Raw genomic sequence first — 22,824 nt, forward strand, 5'->3', positions numbered from 1 at the left:
ACCTAATCAGAACTAGTGTCAAAGAGTAGCCGAAAACATTTTTTAAAAGTCTATAATTCTACATAAAGGCGCTATTTCATAACGTAGTTTTTCATCTTTAAATTGTTTAACAGGGTTGCATTGAGATATATCTTTGTTTACATTTGAGAATATGGCTTGCAACAATTACAAAAAAAACAATAAACACTCAGATAAACGTTTCTGAATATTTTAACGAAGCGGTGTTAAACATGGAGGCGGTTTTATATGTCTCTAGTTCATTCCTCTGCACATCTATACAGAAGTAAGCCCCAATGAGTTCAATGCGTCTGAGTCACAGGCATAGGCTTGCATTACCCTGAGCCTGCGATAGGCTCAGGGTAATGTCACTCTATTCCTTATTTCTTCTCTTTGGCAAAGTAATAATAACGATAATGATAATAATATCGATATATACTTTGCATTCAAATTTAGAAGCGAAAGTTAATTCAATTTGCCCCCCAAAGACTGCGGCGGTGGGGCAGCTCTAATTTATTCTTTCTCTATGATATGATAAATTACGCGGAAGTGATGCAAGCACGCACGACTTTTGGACGATGTGATTGGTTAAATGAGACCAGGGGCGGATGTGACGTATGCCATAGGCAGAAGTGGGGCGTTTGGTGGTTCTCTTTCATCTCGGGCGCTTCCCTGGGCAGCATGGAGGCGTCTGGCGCTCTCAGCTGTGAGGCCTTGCGGGAGCGGCTGCTCCAGGGGCTCGAGGCCGAGCATGTGGTAAGCGGGTAGCCCCCCCAAGGACCTTTGACCCGCCCCTCTTTCTCTGAAAAAGAACCAGCCGCCTCCTTTGTTTGTAGAGCCATTCTGTCTCTTTTCCCTGCGTGGCTACTGGACGCTCTTTATTCTCTCCCAGCTCCAGCCTGGTCCGGGTTTGCTCGGAAGGAAGGGCTGCTGTGTTTAGTGAGCTTACTCCGAGGAAAGTGTGCACAGAAATATAGCCTCACACTAGTTAGGTGTCAGCTGCAAATCTTGGCAATTAAAATACTGGGATCTCAACTGAGGAGTGCAAGGGAAAAGATAAGTAATGCATCTGATAGATATTAAATTTCGTCTAAAATGAGATCAAACCAGAACGACTCTCACCTATATTCTAGGACCTGTGGGATGCCTTTTAGCATTGTCATAAGCGTGTCTGCTAATCCTAAATGTTTTCCACTGAGCTTGCTGGGATTTGCTTTCTATAAGTGTACCTAGGATTGCAGTCTTGAGTAGCCTTGAGTGTTTCTGTAGTAAGATTAAGAGAAGTGGGTGTACCCTTCTTAGTAGGGAGTAGACCGTCACTGTTTCTGTTGTACGCCTTGGTGCGCATCATGCACACACCTTGGTACTTGGCTTGACTTGCCTGCTTTGTATTTTCACGACACAAAGGTATCTTACCCTGAAATGAATTTGCAGGGGGGGGGGTGTGGCCTGCGTTGACTCCTCTTCTAAACTGTGTATAATCAACCTTTTCCTCATCCCATTTACACAAGGAGGTGGAAGACACAACCCCCGGACGCTGTGCCACAAGCTTCAAAGTCCTAGTAGTTTCCCCACGATTCCGAGGAAAAGCCCTGCTGCAGCGGCATCGGTAAGTAGGGAGGGGGTGAGTTAGCATAGCTAGCTCTCTTCTCCTCTCACTTGTTGGCAGTGTCTCTTCAAAGATTCAGAATCTTGAGTCAAAAGACTCCCAAATAAAGTATTCCTTGTATCTCTCACCTGCTTTTGTCAGTGCTACAGCTTCATGTGCCATTCCGGGGAGACCCGGCCAGGTGGGCGGGGTATAAATAATAAATTATTATTATTATATTAGTATCCCTTCCATGATTGTTTTGTTCTTGCATTTACTTATATTTCTATCCCACCTTTGCTACAGGGAGTTCAAGGTGGATCACATGCCCCCTGCCTGATTTTATCTTCACAACAACCATGTTAGGTTGAGAGTGACTGGCCCAAGGTCATTCCATGAGCTTCATGGCACAGCTGATGTCTTATCCTAGTCCAAACTTGGCCCTCCAGCTGTTTTTGGACTACAACTCCCATCATCCCTAGCTAACAGAACCATTGGTCAGGAAGATGGGAATTGTAGTCCCAAAACAGCTGGAAGGCCAAGTTTGGCCATCACTGTCCTAGTCCAACACTCTTAGCTCTTACACCAGGCTCATTACACCCCTGTCTACATCACTTAGCACTTTAACAAAATTCCATTGCGTTCACAATGAAATATGTACATCTCAAAAACACACTCACCAACATTTTCCATATCCTTGGAATTTATTTAATTGATGTTCTGATTTTTCATTAATGTGATCAAAGTGGCTAAATCAAAGCTGCCTAAGGTTTAATTACGTTAAACCAAATAGACTTGGGAAATGTTTTACAAACTTTGTCCATAAAAACAGGCAGTGATTATTTTCTGGAAAACTTGGAATCAGTAAAATGCCTTAAATAGAGGGGGCTCTTATCTGGAGTTGGCTATTTGACTTGTATTTAATAAACAAAACTAAATATGCATGTCATGTTAGGCTTACATGCGGTATAATTGTCTTTCTTCCAAAAGCACTTAAATGATTGTTTGCATTATTGATCCCCCCACAATGTTGCTTGAATGTTTTATTCAAACAGACTGAAAGCTTTACTTGGAAATTTTATTTATTGGAGTACTTGGAAATTTTCAGACATAACAATTCAATAGCATAGACTTCCCTTACATTGTTTAAATTTTAGGGGTGGGGGAAATGAAGGCACTGAAAACTAACATACTAACAGCCCAAAGTGCTGCATATTAGATACAGATGTTTCATTGTATAGTGGTATGAAAAAGTTAATTACGACTTTGAGGCCAACCAATTTGACTAGTATTGTACCCATTCCCCACGTTACTAATCACATCTGCAGCCGTTCATTTTTGGAAATGTCAAAAAATTTCACAGAGAAGAGTGGTGAAACAGTTTCCGCACCACACCATTGACTTCTTGAATTAATCTGTTTGATTGTGTGCGTTAGAAGTTGTTGCTGGTAGCTAAAAATGGCCAGAGTGGTACTTTAAAAACTTACGTTACTGACTAAGATGCAGTCTAGAAGCAAGAATGCCCTTGGACTTTTGCCCATTTCCATCTCCTCTCCCTACCTTCCCTAGGCTGGTCAATGAAGTATTAGTGGAGGAGTTGAAGCACATTCACGCCTTTGAGCAGAGAACGCTAACGCCAGAACAGTGGGCGAAAGAACAAGAAGCTAAGTGAGAGAGGAGCTCCTCTGCCCTGGAAAAGAAGGCGGCAGCAGCCCAGAGACCAAAACAAACCCCCAAGGGAATGGGAGAGGCAGCTGTGGAGCAAACATATGCAGGCATGGGACCCACCCAGGTCTCTCCAGTGGGAATACTAGGAGGACTTGGAAGAGCATGTAGCAGAAAATAAAATGTAAAACCAGTTTCCTTGTGTGTTATATTAAGCATTCCTACCTGTTGAACTCTGCTCTGAGCATCTCTGAAGCCAAATTCTCTAAACCAGGCATAGGCAACCTTGGCTCTCCAGGTGTGGCTGGATTACAAATCCCATCATCCTTGGCCATTGGGCATTCTGGCAGGAGCTGATGGGAGATGGAGTTCAGCAACCTGAAGGCTCATAGGTTTTCCACTCCTGCTTTGACAATACCTTCCTATCCTGCGTGTTTCAGATTTTTTGGGGGGGGGGGCAAAGGGAATGGGGCACTACGTAATTTCCCCCCTTTATCTATAGGTGAAAAGGTTCCAGCTACATTTTTTTTAGTAAGTGTGCAAACTAACACTTTGTTTTTGTTGGTAGGAGATCATTGCTTGAGAGAAACCTCTTCTCTTTCTCTCCCACCCACCTGCCATTGATTGTAAAAAGAAGTCTTGGCCCTTAAAGGAGCAGTAAATGAGGTGGGATTGTTTTTGCAAATATAGAGTAAGATTATAAAGTCCCAGGAGATAGAAGGGACATCTAGTCCAAACCCCTGCAATGCAGGAATCTTTTGCTCAATGTGGGGCTCAAACTCACAACTCTGAGATTAAGAGTCCAATGCTCTACTGACTGAGCTAGGGAGACAGAGAGAGGATGGCATCTGGGTGTAAAGCAGTGGTTCCCAAACTTTCCCGGCCACTTGAAAATTGCTGAGGCTCCTGTAGCAATTGTAATGTGTTGTACTAGCGGTCCATGGAGGACTGCTGTTTGGGAACCCCTCTTATGCCGCCCTCTAGTGGTGAAACAAAACAACCGTAGAAATACGGCTTGGTGTGACTGGCTATGACGAAAAATGGGAATGGTAGGGTTTTGATTGTGTTTGCTGTCCTCTGGGTGCTTAAAAGTTGAGCTTGTATTATCTGATTGCATTCTGGATTGAGGGGACAGGGAGGTCAGGCCACTTGGTATTATTAATTTCTAGCCCACCTTTCTGGAGGAGGTCTCCGTCCGTGATGTTTAAGAAGAGGTTAAAAATAAGTACTAGGCAAACCCTACTAGTACTGCCACACAATATAAGAAAACTTGATTGATCGTTGTGAGTTCATATAAACTTGCATATGACAATACTTCTAAAGAAACAAGCGTACTTTATTAGGTAATGCACACTTGCGGTTGTTGCAGCATACATCTTAAAAAGATATTTCCCTTCTCACACACAGGAGGGAATGTTTTGTCTAAGAGAGCCCTTTCTACCTGCTTTTTAAAAAGAAGTACTTACTCTCCCCACCCCCTGCGAGTTGCTGGCCAATAGAGATGAACCCCGGCCTAAGTTACCCAAAATGTTCAACTGACTGTCAGTGAAACATTGCAGCCCTGGTTAAAACGTGAGGCAAAACCACTGCCCTCAAGAAGCAGGAAGATGGTCCTACAGTACTTCTACAAAAATCCTGGAGGTGGGTTTTCTCAGAGGAGGCAGCAACATGGTGCCATGCATCTAATCTGGGAGCTGGGAGGCAACGCGGAGAAGGGCGTCAGCAGGTCGTGGGGGCAGAGAGGTGACTGGCGTGCAAGAACTTGGCAAGAGGGTGAGCTTAGTGCTGCCCAGGCAGAATCAAGGCAGCAGGTGGAACCTGGCTAGCCAAAAGCAAAGCCCATTTGGAGCTGGCAGGCTGACTTTCTGCCCTGAGTTTGGGGGTGGGTGGTGTTTAATAATGCCCTGAGGATCCACCCATTAAAAAACTGAAGGGTTTAAAAAAGACCAATGAAACAAAGTCCAGTATGACCGATGGAGAACAGCTATTGGTTGGGTGGCAGTGGAAAGGCAGGTGCTATTTCTTCACAATCTGCTCCAGCTCTGAGATGCGCCGTTCCTGTTCTGAGACCGTGGCTTGAAGCCGCTTCAGGTCCTCCGAGAGCTGCTCCAGAGCTGGACTCTGTGGGGAAACACAACACAAGCTTCAGTTCTGACCCACAGCAACTGGTTCTTCCAGCTCTGACTCTGTCCCTTATTCTGATGCCCCTCGGGCCCAGACCCACTGGCTCTGCTCTGGGGGTGGCCCGTAATCTAGATCTTGGGCTCTTTCCCCTTCTTACCCCTGGCGCTGTCCCTTCGTGGGAATGTTGGCTTCTTCTGGGCCCTTGAAGGAGGGTCTGGTTGACCTTGAACTCTCTAGTCTTCTGGGGTGTGTAGCCGTCCTTGAGGGAGATGAGAATGGGGCTGGTGTTCTTCCCCGACAGCCACTCTTGGGAGGTCAGGGCAGCATCTGGGCCAGCTGTGTCAGGATACAGGTCCTCTTGGAACAAGTCTGACTGCAGAGAAGGGACACAAAGACACAGGCTGAACAGAAGGGGCAGATCGATCTAAAAGGGAGCTCCCACTCTGTTAATGGGAAGAGAGAGCAGCCGTTCCTCTCCCTCAGGGGGACTCCTCCTGGGCCTCTCTGTCCACCCTTCTGTCAAGAGATTCCTGAAAGAGTCCCTCCAAACTTCATTTATTTTTATTTATTTCATGGCATTTACATACCGCTTGAAAGAAAAGAAAAGAAAAACACCAAAGTTGTTTATGAAAAGTTGAGAAGAACAAATCCAAACTCATACAGGTGAAACTCATAAAATTAGAATATCGTCGAAAAGTGCATTTATTTCAGTAATGCAACTTATTATTTTTTATTTCCCTTTTAATATTGACAAATGCTTTCTTTTGGAAATTCCACAGTAATAAAACAAATAGTTACAATAATACAAAAATAAACATCGCTATTACATTTAATTGATTACATTCCATTTATAATTGACTCGCCATAACGACAAATAATTACAATTACAATAAATAAAGGTTTGACATATCTTGCTTTGCATGTCATGCATCTATCTCATATATTGGTTTCACCTTTTAAGTTGCGTTACTGAAATAAATAATTTTCAAAGTTTCACCTGTATGTCAATGGGGTGAAATGGATGCCTCAATTACATAGAACAAGGCTAGAGAATTATTTAGGGGCCACATTCCCCTCTGGGAAGCCTTTGAGGAGCCACATGCTAGAGGTGGGAGGGACCAGAGACAAAAGTGGGTGGAGCAATAAATGCAAATTTTGCCTTTGAACAGAAGTTGAGTTTCTGCAAAGACACACTGTGGATCTCCCCATCCTCCACGATTTACAGAAGCCAAGAATCTCCGCTTACCTTCCGAGGCACAGTCATTGCAATGGGTTCACATTTCCTCTCGTGGAGCTTGTAAAACCTGGGAGAGGCAAGAAACACTTCTGGTAAGGATGAGCCTTGGAGGGGAGGGAGATGAGTGCCCCTAAACCAGGCATCCCCAAACTTTGGCCCTCCAGATGTTTTGGACTACAATTCCCATCTTCCCCGACCACTGGTCCTGTTAGCTAGGGATCATGGGATTGTAGGCCAAAACATCTGGAGGGCCAAAGTTTGGGGATGCCTGCCTAAACTAAAGCCCAATAATCCAAGGTGTTTTGTTTTTGCCTTGATCAAGGAGGAAGGGTGGTGCAGTGGTTAGAGAAGCATTGACACAACATGGTACTGGCTGGGCTGATGGGAGTTGTAGTCCAAAACATCTGGAGGGACGGTGGATAGGTGTTTCAGACCAGGACTAGCAAAATGGGGATTCAAATCCTCACCCAACTATGAAGCTCACTGGGCCAGTTACTATTTCTTAACCCAGGAATGGATAACCTGTGTCCCTGTGGATGTTGTTGGACTGCAGCTCCCATCAGCCCCAAGTCAGCATGGCCGATGATCAGGGATGATGGGAGTTGCAGTCCATCAACAAATAGAAGGCAACGGGGCAGCTAAGTTTACCTGGTAGGGTGTTGGGAGGATAAAAAGAGGCAGGAGGAAAGGGACCGGGAATGCCCTCCTTTGGGTGCGGGGTGGGAAGAGGAAGAGACACGAACGCATTCACAAAATACCTGGCAATCTCGCACTTGCTGACATCCAAGCCTCGCTTGGGCATCCAGCCTCCTCCTCGCTGCGACTCCTTGGAGGCGAACATGGATAAGTAGTGCACAAAGGGCGCCTCTCCCGTGAGCTCAAAGTAACGGATGCTGCTGTCTCCCTGCAACAACGCAGGTAAATACAAGGGTTTGATTCATCCTCGGCATTCCAGAGCTTTCCCAACTGTAAACCCCCCTCTTCCTCCCTGTGAGCTGAGATGCCCTTTCTAACAATTCCAGTGAAGGATGCGAAATTCTGCCCTCTCTTTAGAAGAAGTTTCTGTCCCCCTCGTCCTCTCTTGAAATGTTGGTTTCAAGCTCCCCCCTGCGCTCTTCTCTCTAGCAGATCACCACAATCCCCTCAATTAGCATCACAGAAATCGTGAACGGCTCCCTCCTCCACAGTTCTGCTTCTAAATACCGACAGCCCCATCCATCCAGGGCTCACCTTGCCGGTCAGGTAAACCACGTTGGTGTCTGGATCATAGTAAGGCAGAAGGACTCCACTGCTTGTGTCTAGCTCCTGGAGGGTTAAGGGCTCCTCAGGTTTCCTCTGCAGAGTAAAAGTGAGATAGCAAGTTAAATTTAAGTGGGTGGGCCCAAGAGTCCAAGGAGGAAGAGAGGCTTCAGGACTAGAAATCCCAAGTTGAAGGCAATTCTGCTTATGCAGGAGAAGCATATATTCTCATGTGGTAGGTATCCCCATCGCTGGATGAAGGGGTTCTCGAACCACAAAACATGGGGTTTTATCCAGCAAGGCTCCACTCCAGGGGTAGGCAAACTAAGGCCCAGGGGCCGGATTCAGCCCAATCGCCTTCTGAATCCGGCCCGCGGATGGTCCGGGAATCAGTGTGTTTTTACATGAGTAGAATGTGCCCTTTTATTTAAAATGCATCTCTGGGTTATTTGTGGGGCCTGCCTGGTGTTTTTACATGAGTAGAATGTGTGCTTTTATTTAAAATGCATCTCTGGGTTATTTGTGGGGCATAGGAATTCGTTCATCCCCCCCCCCTGCAAAATATAGTCCGTCCGCCCCCCCACAAGGTCTGAGGGACAGTGGACTGGCCCCCGGCTGAAAATGTTTGCTGGCCCCTTCTCAACTCATTGAGATTAAGGAGCGTAAATTAGCCACATGTATTAACTTCAGTAATCAGTAGGTCTACACTGAGGACGACTAGACTGGAGATGACCCATGGTTGCAAGCTCATAGTACAGTAGCCAAGAGACCTGTAACAAGAGACTCAGGGCTTTTTTCCAGCTAGAACTAGCTTCCAACATCTCTCAGTTGGGTGCCATGGCCATTATAAGATAATAAGCATTCATGGTGAATTCTGGCACCTCTTTTTCCAGAAAAATAGCCCTGAAGAGACTGAACTCTCAATTAGGAGACATTTCCAGCAGAAAAAGGCGGTTTTAGGTCAGCAGCCTCGGTACCAACATTCAGTCTGTAATGTGGGCATAACAGCTGGTCTATTTTACAGAGATTTTTGTCAGAACTGCTGACAAAATTAATGGGAACCACATGCTTTATAAGCAAGCAAAAGTGCAAAATAAATGCTACATTATTCAACAATCTTGTTCAAAAGAAACTAATGAGCACTAACTAGAGTACATGTGATAATGCACACAATTCCCCAAATCGTGTGTGTGTGTGTGTGTGTGTGTGTGTGTGTGTGTGTGTATCTGACTGCTAATTTGCTGCTGCATCTGTGGGGACTGCAGTCAACAAAAGCTTAAAGGCCGTTAGTGGCCTTTGAGGTGCCACAAGACACCTCGTCGTTTTCACTGCAACAAACCAACATGCCCACTGCTCTTTTGGAATCTGAAACGTGTACTACTGTACTTGTCTTTTAAAAGGTTTTCTTTGTTTAATTATGTAGAGGAGGAGGGCTCAGGTGACGGTGTAATGCCCCAATAATATAGGTATATCCTTTTATTAGCAAGCCTCCCTTGAAGTAGGGGTGGGTTTCCCCTTCTCCTTTATGGCAACAAAAGATACACATCCTGACAATCGGAGAGGACAACCCTCCTTTCTTCTCACCAGGTCCCACAGCGCCACCTGACGCTCACTCATGCGGCTGAAGCCCGTTGTAAAGAGCTTTCCGTCATTCACAGTAATAGCCCGGACAGGACGTGAGCCCTCGTGTGGGCGGGGCAGCTCCTGTTGGTGGGAAGAAGAGACACGAGGAAGCATCAGATAAAGCCAACACTTTAGCCACACCTATTCCAGGTAGGGGATGCGGGTGGCGCTGCGGGTTAAACCACAGAGCCTAGGGCTTGCCGATCAGAAGGTCGGTGGTTCGAATCCCTGTGACGGGGTGAGCTCCCGTTGCTCGGTCCCAGCTCCTGCCAACCTAGCAGTTCGAAAGCACGTCAAAATGCAAGTAGATAAATAGGGACCGCTCCGGCGGGAAGGTAAACGGCGTTTCCGTGTGCTGCTCTGGTTCGCCAGAAGTGGCTTTGTCATGCTGCCCACATGACCCTGAAAAACTTTCTGCGGACAGTAAGTCGTCTGCGACTGGACCTAATGGTCCTTTACCTTTATTCCAGGTAGGCTCCGCCCACACCTATAAATTGCCACTCGCTAGGGAGACAGGGGATGCCTCATTTCCTCCCTGCCATGCCCAATGGTTGTCCCTTGCTCACAGCTTTACAAATTCAGAGCTCTCTAGTTAAATGGGTTGCCACCAGATACCCAATGAAGCATCTCTCCCTGCTTAATCAACTTACGGCCATTGAAGACGTTGCAACGGCCGCAATCCGAGATGCCCCCCCCCTTAAAGCACGAGGCAGAGTCATGGGTGATGTTTCTATAGGTGGCCAATAAGCTTTGACAAAGTGGAGCCTTCGACAAGATGTTGCCACTGGCTTCTAGACCCTCCATCCCATCCCATCCCATCCCGGGTTGTCGCCAGTCAGCATTCCGTGCCCACTGAGCATGCTCAGTCCTAATTACACTACCTGGGAGGGGGAAGTCTTTCTGGTGTATTCCCCTAAAGTGTTTGTTTGTTTGTTTGTACTTCTGCAAACATTGGGTGTCCCCCCCCCCCTACTGCTACCTACTGCTGATGGAGTGGCACTGTCAGAAAATCAAGATCACTGTAAGTATTTTATATGATTTTGCATGGGGTTGGACTAGTACCGGTATTGATTTACCGTATTGGCCTGAATATAAGCCTCACTTCCCCCCCCCCAAATTCTGACCGCGAAAAGAGTTTAAGTGTGGCTTAAATTCGGCACCTTACAAAATGGCTGTTACGATATCACTGCTGAAACAGACATACGGTAAAATGGAACGGGTGTGAGTACTGCGGAATTTTAAGGGAGCGGCTTATATTTGGGCCAATACAGTATTATTCTTTAGCTTGTTTTGGCTTTGTTATCACTTCTTTTTTGGAAAATTCAATAAAAAGCTGTTGAGAACAAAAAAAAATATATTCTGTGTGGGAGTTAAGAAGGAAGTCTGCATATAAGCCAGGCGTCCTCAAACTTGGCCCTCCAGATGTTTTGAGGCTACAATTCCCATCATCCCTGACCACTGGTCCTGCTAGCTAAGGATCATGGGAGTTGCAGGCCAAAAACATCTGGAGGAGGGCCGAGTGTGAGGAAGCCTGATATAAGCTGTGGGACCTCTGATTCCCAGATCAAGCAACAGGGGGCAGCTAACTTCATCTGGCCCTGCCTTGTGAGATTCTGCTGTTGGCAGATCAAATGCTGGGCCAGAGGGACCTTTAGCTAGTTTTAGTTAGGGAATTATTCACTTGGTCTTGTATATTGATCTAGATTTGCCCCTCCTGCTACTGCAGGACACAGACTTCCCCAGCTTGTACTTACGTTGGCAACGGCGCCTCCCGCTCGCGGGTCGAACACCCGGACGCGTTTGTCCCGGCAGGCCGTGCACAGCAGCGACCCGTCCTGGTTCCAGGCCGCGCTGTAAATGGCATCTGGGTGCATCTCGTCCATGGAGAGGGCCGCCTGCCCGACCCCCACGTCCCAGACCATCACTGCATTGTCACAGCCTGCAAAAGACAGCAAGGCCATCAATAACAAAGGACCGGCAATGGAAGGGAGAGAGGGTTGCACCCCAGCCAGATTGTGAGTGCGCCGCCTCTGTGAGCCCGCACACCTGCTGCTCATTACCTGCGCTCAGCAGGAGGTTCTGCGCCGTCGGGTGCCACGCAACAATCCCCACCCGCTTGGAGTGGCCTTCGAGGGTCACCAGAGGATCGCTCAAGGACCTCACGAGGCCGGTTTCAGGCACTGCCCAGACCTGAAAGCAAGCCACCAAAGAGAATGGAGGACATTGGGAGCAAGAAGCATCCCCCTCCGTCGCTCCCAGCCATGCCTGTATCCCCTCCACTTTTGCCCATCTGCAGGGGCAGCCAGACCCATAAGCAAACCAGGAAATGGCCTGTTGGGGGCTATATGTTTGCCAGTGTGTGTGATCTGGGTGAGAAACACCCCCTGGGGTGTCAGAGAAGCTTTTAAGGCGCACCCCTTGAATTATTGCACTGTGCCATTGCTATTTATCTGGGCTTGCAGGGGGTGGGAATAAATCCTAACAAGGGGGACAGCCCTTCTCACCTGCCAGATGAATTCTTTTCTAGGTGACCTTTGGGTTGTTTTCAACTTTCACTCGGGGAACAGCCGCTGAAATCAATGGATCTAACTTGATTATGGCCATTGACAGATCCATACATTTCAATGGGTCTACTATGACACAGGTGGCGCTGTGGGTTAAACCACAGAGCCTAGGGCTTGCTGATCAGAAGGTCGGCGGTTCGAATCCCTGCGACGGGGTGAGCTCCCGTTGCTTGGTCTCAGCTCCTGCCAACCTAGCAGTTCGAAAGCACCTCAAAATGCAAGTAGATAAATAGGAACCGCTACAGTGGGAAGGTAAACAGCGTTTCTGTGTGCCGCTCTGGCTCGCCAGAAGCGGCTTTGTCATGCTGGCCACATGACCTGGAAGCTGTACGCTGGCTCCCTCGGCCAATAATGCGAGATGAGCGCCGCAACCCCAGAGTCGGTCACGACTAGACCTAAGGGTCAGGGGTCCCTTCACCTTTTACTATGAATAAAAGTTAGTTGAAGACAACACTTTATCTCCCCCTTGAAGACCCACCCCCTTGACTTTTGGAACCCTTTCATGGATAGTTGGCTATAAGGTAAAGGACCCCGACAGTTAAGTCCAGTCGCAGACAACTCTGGGGTTGCGGTGCTCATCTCACTTCAGGCCGAGGGAGCCAGCGTTTGCCCACAGACAGCTTTCCAGGTCATGTGGCCAGCATGACTAAACTGCTTCTGGCGCAATGGAACACCGTGACGGAAACCAGAGCGCATGAAAACGCCATTTACCTTCCCGCCGCAGCGGTACCTATTTATCTGCTTGTACTGGGTATGCTTTCAAACTGCTAGGTTGGCAGGAGCTGGGACCAAGCAATGGGAGCTCACCCCGTTGTGGGGATTTGAACTGCCAACCTTCTGATCGGCAAGCCCAAGAGGCTCAGTGGTTTAGACCACAGCGCCACCCGCGTCCATATACCGTGTTTCTCATATTATAAGACATGTCTTATATTTATTTTTTCCTCAAAAAAACACACTATGGCTTATTTTCAAGGGATGTCTTATTTTTTCCTCCTCCTCCTGCCGCAGCCGGCATTGCTACTGCGCCTATCACTATGTCTTATTTTCGGGGTATGGCTTATATTCCTTGAATGCTTAAAAATCCTGCTATGGCTTATTTTATGGGTATGTCTTAAAATATGAGAAACAGGGTAGTTGGCTATGGTGTGGTGCTGGTAACGCCAAGGTTGCAGGCTCAATCCCCGTAAGGTACAGCTGCATCTTCCTGCATTTCAGGGGGCAGACAATATGGTCCTCAAGGTCCCTTCTGTGATTCTATCATTCTATGTGTTCCACCCTATTCCCTTTGTATCTGCCTACCCATCCCATGCCTTTTCTCCCCAGCTTCCTGAGTGCAGGGGAGGGGTGGAGTGACAAAGGGGAGGGTAAAAAAAAACCCTCATCCCCTGTCTGGAAGCATCCTAAGCTCCTCCCCGAACATCTCCCTCTAAGCCCCACCCACTTGTCTCCTTCTGCCCTGCTCTTGGCAAAGGAGCCTCGCTGCTCCCACTCACCATAACGCTGCAGTCCTCAGATCCACTGGCAATGATGTGGTCATTGTGGGGGCACCACTCCACATCCAGTACGGGGGCTGTGTGCCCCGAGACCACCGGGGCCGCCTTATCCAGGCGGCCAGTCTGCAAAAAGGAGGAGGGGAGAGAGGGCCAAGTGAGTTTGACTGGATATATTTCAGGGTCAAAAAGCCAATACTTTAAATCTCTTACTTATTGCCAGCAGCTAGACTTGTGATAAGCCTGGGGGAAAACCTGAAAGGGGCACCCATATCTAATTGACTTAATAGAGTTTGGCAGCTGGCCCCAGTAGAGAAAGTGGCCGACAAAGAGATTGAGACATAAAAGACTCATTTACAACGGAAGGGTCCTTTTCTTATGATTACATAAATAATGAAAACAACCCTGAACTTTTGCAGACATCCAGATTTTGGGGGTTGTCCCAGGTCAGTAGTTCTCAAAGGGTGTGGTACTCCATGCAGGAGTGGATGGCAAGGAATATTCAAGGACAATCAAAGAAACATTTAAACAATTCAGTAATATATTCAGTAATATAGTATATTGATGAGGCCCTAAGCTACTGAAGGTAATGGGGCCCTTTATATGTCCAGCTGTCCTTTGTCAACAACAAAATGTCACTGTTTTTGTATTGAATATATGCTATATGGTAATTTATGGACCTACAGTGGTACCTCAGTTTATGAACACAATTGGTTCCGGAAATCTGTTAATAAACTGAAGCGTTCATAAACTGAAGCGAACTTTCCCATTGAAAGTAATGGAAAGTGGATTAATCCGTTCCAGACGGGTCCGTGGAGTACTCAACCTGAAGCATACTTAACCCGAAGCATGGGTGTAATTGGTTCCGGAAGTCTGTTCATAAACTGAAGCGTTCATAAACTGAAGCGAACTTTCCCATTGAAAGTAATGGAAAGTGAATTACGTAATCCGTTCCAGATGGGTCCGCAGACTTCGTAAACCGAAAATTCGTAAACCGAGGTGTTCATAAACTGAGGTTCCACTGTAATAGGTATCTAAAGCCATTTGCTGTATGTAGGTTTTGTTTTATTTTTTATTTTTATCTTATATTTTTGAAATGTACATCCAGGTTTTTTCCCCTTTACATTTTTTTTGGGGGGGGGGCTAAGCCACTGAGTATAGCATCAAAATGATTTTTTTGGATATACAACCAGAAACAGTATCTACTTTGGTGCTGCTAATACAGCCGTTTGACTTCACCCTGAGAGGCACACTCCATTGTTTCTCCAGATGGACAGATGCCAACAACAGCTAGGAGTTGTTTCATTTTGTTTCCCAATGTATTTCTTACTAATAACTTTTTTGTTGTGACACTGAAAGTGTGGCCCAGAGAAAAAAAAAGTTGGAGAACCAATTAATTCACAAAAGGCAGTTAAAATCCCACAAATGAACGGTGTTTATTTCCAGTGCCTCTCAATGAAACTAAAGCACGGTCTCCCCCTCTGGTTATGGGCCTGCAATAAACCACATTACGCAAACTACCTGCCCCCCCCCCAGCTCTAACCGTAGACACGTAGGAGATTCCACAAACCATGCAAAGGTTTGGAAATCCAGAAGGAGCTCGCCGCAACACAAGCATATCTATAACGGCAAGGAGGAACTAGGAGTCCTAGACTCCAACGTTCCCCCAGTGCTGACTTGCCAGCCTAGTTCCCCCTTCTTCCTGGCAGGTCTTGGCTGCCTTCCCTGACTTAACAGCAGGCAGAAATTGTTCTCAACTGCTCTCCAGTGTTGGCAGATGGCACAGGCTCAAGTTTCAAGCAGAGTTGGGGGGGTGCGTTCCAGGTAAGGCCCCAACTCTGCTGTAACTCATTCCGGTGGTGGCTCTCCAATCCAGATCTGGGTTTCTCAGACTTTAGAGCTGAGATGTAGAACCCTGTGTGGCCCTCTTGACAATTCTGGACTACAATTCCCATTATCCCTGGCAACTTGCCATGCTGACTGGGGCTGATGGGAGTTGGAGTTCGATAACGTCGGGGGCAGGACCTAGGTTCCCTTATCCCCTGCTTGTAGAGATTAAACATATTACAGTACGAAGATTAAGCATATTACTTTTCTGCCATGATGCAGTGCCTGCTCTAGAATTTTGAGGGGTGAGATTTGGCCCACAGATCTCCAGAGTCGCCCCCATTTGCGCGGCCAACCTCTTGCCATTGTCGCCGCGTCCCAATCGCTCGCCCTCTCCTTGCGGGACAAACGGCACAGCTGTTCCTCGGAACAGCCTTCCGCAAGCTGGTGCCTTCCAGACATATTGGACCACAATTCCCATCAGTCCCAGCTGTGGAACAAACAGGCAAGGCAAGTGGAAGATGCAGTTGGAGTTCCTCACTCTTGGAGGGGAGGGCAAATGAGGATTGAGTAACAGCCGCAAGGAAGAGTGCCAGGGGGGTCTGGGGGTCCACAGCAGTGGTGCCCCCTGACACTGGCCCCACCCTGATTTGCAGGAGTGCAATCACTTTTCAAAAAGCTTAGGAGCCGACAAGATTGTTTCTCTTAAAACCTATCTTTGTTTAAAGTTTTAAGGCTTTTATCTTCAGGGGTTTTTCTAATGGTGATAGCTTGCTGCATATTTGCTTTTAAATGATTTGTGGGTTTTAGCTGCGTTTCGTGTACAATTTTATCTGCATGCTGCTTGGAGAGCTCTTTGACCAAGCACTGAAGAAATAACCTTTTTGCCCCAGGAGCCAGCTAAGAGAAGAGGCGATGGCAGTAGACAAATTGCCGGTTGTCAGGCCCTGTCCCAAGTGCCAATGACTGGGTGGCTGGATTTTAGCAACCCTCCTTGCCAAGTTCTCCTTTTCTACTTCTTTGCCACCCACCCAGCTTCAATACTTCCCTTCCTTCTTTAGCTCCTTTGCATACAAACAGAGACACATTTGCCACCAATTCTCCTCCCCCCAAAACCACACAACTCCACTTTCAGTCTGAAAAAATTGCAGAGTTGTCAACGTTTCAACCAGCTCCTGCTCCTGCGCCTTGAATGAAAGGTTGATCTGCAGATATCACTGCCACCCTCGGCTATTTTTATCTATTCAATTTTGGCACCGCTTCTTCGCAAGCTGAATCACAGTAGCAAGTGATCACGTTTATCTCCATGCTGTGAAAACCTCCGCTTCCTGGCATCAGCCTGCTATGAAAGGCACAACAGCAGGCCTGGCTGCCTTTAGGAAATCAGCCCTGAATGCTCACCGGAAGGACAGATCCTGAAGCTGAGGCTCCAATACTTTGGCCACCTCATGAGAAAAGAAGACTCCCTGGAAAAGACCCTGATGTTGGGAAAGATGGAGGGCACAAGGAGAAGGGGACGACAGAGGACGTGATGGTTGGACAGTGTTCTCGAAGCTACCAACATGAGTGACCAAACTGTGGGAGGCAGTGGAAGACAGGAGTGCCTGGCTTGCTCTGGTCCATGGGGTCACGAAGAGTTGGACACGACTAAACAACTAAACAACAACAAAAACCACCCATTTCCCTCTTTTAACCTCTTTCTTTTGTTATTTCTTTCTCTATTTCTTCTCTTTCCCCCCCTTTATGTTTTTAGGGAGGGGAGAAGATTTTATTTTTTGGTTTTAAGGGGAGGATAAATTTTGTATTTTTCTCTATAAACCTTCATAAAATTTATTTTAAAAAAGGATCTTGCAACCCTGGGCTACCCTTTCAACGGTCTGTGACCCACAGTTTGGGGAATACAGTGGAACCTCGGTTTACAACTCCCTCTGTTTATGAACGCCTCCGTTTATGAACGCTGCGGACCTTAAAGTGTTTACATCTGGGTTCCGTGGTGTCGGATGCGCAGATCACTTCTGCGAAGCGATCTGCGCAGCTCGCGCATGCTCAGAAGTGATATGCACAGCGCGTGCGTGCGCAGAAGTGCTCTATCGGTGCTTCGAGCCTTCGCGCATGCGCAAAAGCGTGCCTTCGGGGACCGAATGCCTCCCATTTACGAACGCTTCCATGGAACAGATTGTGTTCGTAAACCGAGATTCCACTGTACCAAGATTTGACCACAGTGCTGCTTGGTGCCCATTGGGCTTAGCAGGGCAGACGGCAGGGGAGCTGACAGTAGGTGGCGCCAGAGCCAATGGCATGCAGTTCCACCCCCAGCCTGGCTGTCAATAAGAAGGCAGACAAGTAGTGATTGGCTGAGGGCAAACTGAGAAGTTGGTGGAGCTGTGCCCCATTTGCTCTAATGGACCAGCCTCTGTTGTTTGATCAGCCTTATTGGGCTTAAGTTAGCCATTCACACTTGGATTTGTGCCATATGTCCCAAAGGCCACTGCAGCCTTCTGCACGCTGTAAATACCAGCTCTGCAATCTGTCTCCCTCCCTATCTCTTCTGCTGGAACCGAGTTTCTTCTGCTTGTGACCACCAGGACATTTGCTTGTCCTGTCCACCCAATAAATGGGCTGGAACCGCAACCTGGGTGGGTGCCCAGCAACCAAATAAGGAACAATGGGCCAACGTCAAGGGCTATTTGCCCCGCTGGAAAGGGGATCAGCCTCACTGGGATCAGCAACGCTCACATGGCTTCCCTCTCGCACTTCCCCTCCTCCCCTCTCCTCCATTTTGTCGCTCTCAGGCGTGTGAATCCGCTCCTCTTTCCCATATCACGCTGGAGTCATGAGACACTTGTGTCCTAGGGGCAAACACAAGATCGTCGCGGAGGAAAGTGTGGAGGGGCAAGGAGGCCCAGCCTCAGCTTTGAGCCTCAACTTAGTGGCCAAATAAAAAATGGAGAAGTGTTTTGTTTTGTTTTGGAGGACGGGTCCTTGAGTGTGTTGTGACCAGAATGAAACACTCAAACCCACACACATTGAGAAGTACAGGTGCACTGTCAGAAGCATTAACCTACCAAGACCTCAAATGTGACAAAAAGATAGAAAATGCCCCAACCAAACAGGAGGGGATGGGGATCAGACGGAAGCCAGACATCTAACAATGGCAATTGGTTTCACTGGAAGAACTGGAAAGCATGTGAGGCCTAGAGAAAAGCTTAATCCATCACTTGTTGGCTTCCATTTCTGGGGAATGGTGCAAAGGGGAGTGATGAGAGCCAGGACTCCTGGGTTTTTGGGGTGGCAGTAAAGGGGAGCGAGTTAAGGGGAGCATGGAACTGGGGCACAGAGCAGGCCGAGAGAGCTTCATTAGTTACCAAGCGCTCTCCCGATTTCCTTCCCCTCTCTGCCTGCCCCAAACCCACTTCCTCTTTCTCAAGGCCCCATTTCCGCAGCAGGTTCAAACTTCAGGCCATTTAAGGCAAAACAAAAAACCTGTCGAAAGAGATCTGTCGTTTCGGCAGTTTCACAAGTTCCCCGCCCCTCCTCCTCTGCGCCATCTTCAGAGTACCACCCCGGAAAGACACACACGGGGGGGGGGGAGAGACCTCAGAGTTAAGATTCATGCATGTAGCTGTCGGTTGGGGGTGGCTGGGCTGAAAGGGGTTGAGATGAGGGCTGAGGTCCATGGGGGTCGGGAGATTCTAGAAAGGCCATCTTTCCAGAGAGTGGCTCACATACCTTGGACAATGGCAAGACCAGGAAGGCTCCTCCGCCACTAGCTTCCACAACGATGGCCAGGAATTTGGGGTTGACAGAGCAAAAATTCCCATCCCACGTCATCTGGGACACACGGATGTCATCGTAACACTGGTCGGCCTTGACCGGCTGTCCGTAGACATGGCGGAATTTACTGGACCTCACGACTTTACGGCTCATGGTTCCTGCAAAACCAAAAACAAAAAAGAGTTTCACTTGTACACTGTTGGAGGGCATCAAATCACAATGGTCCCAGGGTCAATTTCCTAGTCCCGTAAGCACTGGTGAGAGTCGCCAGACCCCTCAACCCAGTATTTATATCTCAGACAATATAGCAGCCTTGGAGTTAGGAAGTCTGATCTTAGCCATGGCCCCTGATGCCACCGTTTCAAAGTCACACATAATTGAAGGTTGTGCACCCTAGCTCCTTGCCCTGGCAAGCTCCCCCAACCAGCAAAACCACACTTGATGCCCCACAAACACCCCAACCAGAACAGCATTCAGATTCTGGGAAAGATCAGGAGTGGCAGGCAGTTCCACAAGCCCTGTGCAGGCAGCCCTTTCTGGAGATGTCTGCACATTTCAAATGAGTGGTATATGCAGCCCGATCCCATGCCTGTCAGAAATAAGCTCCCGATAAGTCCATATTTGCTCCCCCAATGAGCATGATTTGGTTTGAAAGGCGCCAAACTCTTTAGATTACCCAAGCAACAAAGCCAAGCAGGAAAGGGAAGGCAATTTTTTTGTACCCGTCGCATTCACGCATTTGTCAGCTCTGCATGCCATTCTTCTTCCAAGGATGATATATATGTGCTTGTATTTTATCCTCACAACAATCCTGTGAGGTGGGTTTGGCTGAGGATAAAAATGTGCCCACAGTCACCGATTTCACTTCATCGGGGGTGGGGGGTGGGAGCGGGAGCATTTGAAACCAGGACTATCTGACCTAAAACCAACACTCAATCTATGGCACCATGCCTGGGCGCAGGGGACAACAGACACATCATACTCCGAGGGTTGCTAGCCAATGTGACCTGCAAAGAAAATTCTAAATACAGCAAAATCCTGAGCACAGATTAATCCACAAGAGTTTTTTTTTAAGTGTTCGTTTCCCGTGCTTTAAAATGGGAACAGTAAATTTTGTGACCTCCATCACAGGGTCCTGTGAATTAGGTATTAAAGGAGGAACATTCAACATGCAGTGTTTTGCACGTTGAAAAGTGCTTCAGGCATAAAATGATCAATACAAGAGCCCCCCCTCCCCAGTGCTCTGCCAGCAAAAGTCCCCTCCCCAATTCACTGCCATCTCCCCCTCCCAACCGGAAGGTCCTTTCGCTTAGCCCCCCCAGCCCCAAACTCACCTGCAGCCTCTTTTGCAGATGCACCACACAATGAATTGGAGATGAAGCTGCTCAGAGCTTTTTAACAGAGCCATCGCCCTGGAACTGTCAGAGCGAGGAGGGCTGGTCTCTTAAAGGGCCAGCGCTCAGTGTGCGTAAAGCAGGGAGCGCAGAGGCTGTGCTTGTCATATCTCGCCCTGCACACAAACAGACACACATACACAGAGCATCCATCTTCAGGTCGCTCGCTCGCTCCCCCATCTCATTTCCTCTCCGTACATATTCTTCATCCTGAACGTTACAGAGAATTGCTGATACGTTTGCGCTAAACAGAGACACGCAAGATCGCCAAACGGTTTGGAAGGGATGCCTTGTTAAAACAACTATTCGGAAAGGTTGCAGGCTGCACAGGTCTGTTCGCTCCTGCCTGAAGGAACAGTTCGCCACAGCCCAGCGGCTTTTTGGTAAAATTTTAATCGGATAGCATGTTAGCTGTTAATCGGATAGCTAGCATGTTAGCTGCTACCTGCTTTATCTTTCTAAAAATTTGTGCACATGCCTTTGTATACTTTGCTTCATTGCATAGGCTTTAGTAATAAGCAAGGCTGCATCCATGCCCTTGATTCCACAGTAGCCCAAAATGTAGAAGGTTGTACAGGAGCAGAATCCAGGTCCTTAAAAAGCAATGCTTTCATTTTTAAATAAATCCCCAAGTTTCTAAGCCTTGTGGCTCTGAAGGCATGTACTGTGAGTTTGTTGGCGAACTCCAGCAAACAGATCTATATCACTACAAGATTGTCCCCAAGTGTCACCCGCTGAGAGCCCAAGGTTTTGCAACAAAATAAAATACTAATATTCTTTTATGGCTGGGGGTGGTCCCCTGAATGGGCAATTCACCTAAATTCAGTTCTTGGAAGACTGTAGCAGCAAATCCTACGCACACTTAACTCGTGGAAAGCTCTATATTACACAGTGGGGCTTATTTCTGAGTAAATGTGCCTAGAACTGGTGTGTGTGTGAGGCTATGTACACACCAGGGGCTTATAATGCAGCGAGGCCACACACACACGTACACACTTCCAAGTTGCATTTGCATGTTGTTGTTGTTGTTGTTGCTGCTGCTGCTGCTGCTGTTGTTGTTTAGTCGTTTAGTCATGTCCAACTCTTCGTGACCCCATGGACCAGAGCATGCCAGGCATTCCTGTCTTCTACTGCCTCCCGCAGTTTGGTCAGACTCATGTTGGTAGCTTCAAGAACACTGTCCAACCATCTCGTTCTCTGTCGTCCCCTTCTCCTTGTGCCCTCAATCTTTCCCAGCATCAGGGTCTTTTCCAGGGAGTCTTCTCTGGACTTCTGTCAGGAAGAACTTCCTGACAGTAAGAGCTGTTCGGCAGTGGAATTTGCTACCAAGGAGTGTGGTGGAGTCTCCTTCTTTGGAGGTCTTTAAGCAGAGGCTCTGTCAAGAATGCTTTGATGGTGTTTCCTGCTTGGCAGGGGGTTGGACTGGATGGCCCTTGTGGTCTCTTCCAACTCTATGATTCTATGATTCTCATGAGGTGGCCAAAGTATTGGAGCCTCAGCTTCACGATCTGTCCTTCCAGTGAGCACTCAGGGCTGATTTCCTTCAGAATTGATAGGTTTGATCTTCTTGCAGTCCATGGGACTCTCAGGAGTCTCCTCCAGCACCATAATTCAAAAGCATCAATTCTTCAGTGATCAGCCTTGTTTATGGTCCAGCTCTCAATTCCATACATCACTACTGGGAAAACCATAGCTTGAACTCTATGGACCTTTGTCGGCAAGGTGATGTCTCTGCTTTTTAAGATGCTGTCTAAGTTTGTCATTGCCTTTCTCCCAAGAAGCAGGCGTCTTTTAATTTCGTGACTGCTGTCACCATCTACAGTGATCATGGAACCAAAGAACGTAAAATCTCTCACTGCCTCCATTTCTTCCCCTTCTATTTGCCAGGAGGTGATGGGACCAGTGGCCATGATCTTAGTTCTTTTTGATGTTGAGCTTCAGACCATATTTTGCACTCTCCTCTTTCACCCTTATTAAAATGTTCTTTAATTCCTCCTCACTTTCTGCCATCAAGGTTGTGTCATCAGCATATCTGAGGTTGTTGATATTTCTTCCGGCAATCTTAATTCCGACTTGGGATTCATCCAGTCCAGCCTTTGGCATGATGAATTCTGCATATAAGTTAAATAAGGAGGGGCATGTTACTGTACACAACTAGAAAGGGGAAGGGGGTATCATAACCCAAAAGACAGGACCTGTTTGGTTTCCCCCGTGTGTGCAACCCCATATCCACTTCACAAGGCTGTCAGCAGTGTGCATGTGCAACAGCTCAAATGTACACACCTCCTTAACTGTGAAGTGA

At 47.5% G+C, this 22,824-nt stretch overlaps 2 protein-coding genes across 2 annotated transcripts; one reads left to right on the forward strand and one right to left on the reverse strand.

Annotated features, from left to right (window-relative positions):
* The first annotated feature begins 628 nt into the window (after positions 1–628).
* BOLA2B (bolA family member 2B) lies at positions 629–3,445 on the forward strand. The gene is made up of 3 exons (XM_035135020.2): positions 629–753; positions 1,509–1,606; positions 3,155–3,445. The coding sequence occupies exons 1-3, from the start codon at positions 679–681 to the stop codon at positions 3,255–3,257; spliced, it is 276 nt and encodes a 91-aa protein (XP_034990911.1). The 5' UTR covers positions 629–678; the 3' UTR covers positions 3,258–3,445.
* Positions 3,446–4,565: 1,120 nt separating this feature from the next.
* Positions 4,566–20,578, reverse strand: CORO1A (coronin 1A). Its single transcript, XM_035135016.2, has 11 exons — positions 20,463–20,578; positions 19,084–19,286; positions 13,531–13,653; positions 11,534–11,663; positions 11,228–11,412; positions 9,435–9,554; positions 7,842–7,946; positions 7,370–7,515; positions 6,621–6,678; positions 5,532–5,747; positions 4,566–5,371 (listed from the first exon to the last, which is right to left on the reverse strand). Exons 2-11 carry the CDS (start codon positions 19,279–19,281, stop codon positions 5,267–5,269), a joined length of 1,386 nt encoding a protein of 461 aa, XP_034990907.2. The 5' UTR covers positions 19,282–19,286; positions 20,463–20,578; the 3' UTR covers positions 4,566–5,266.
* Between the last annotated feature and the right edge of the window lie 2,246 nt (positions 20,579–22,824).

Source organism: Zootoca vivipara, chromosome 13, assembly GCF_963506605.1.
Source record: "Zootoca vivipara chromosome 13, rZooViv1.1, whole genome shotgun sequence".
Lineage (NCBI taxonomy): Eukaryota > Metazoa > Chordata > Lepidosauria > Squamata > Lacertidae > Zootoca > Zootoca vivipara.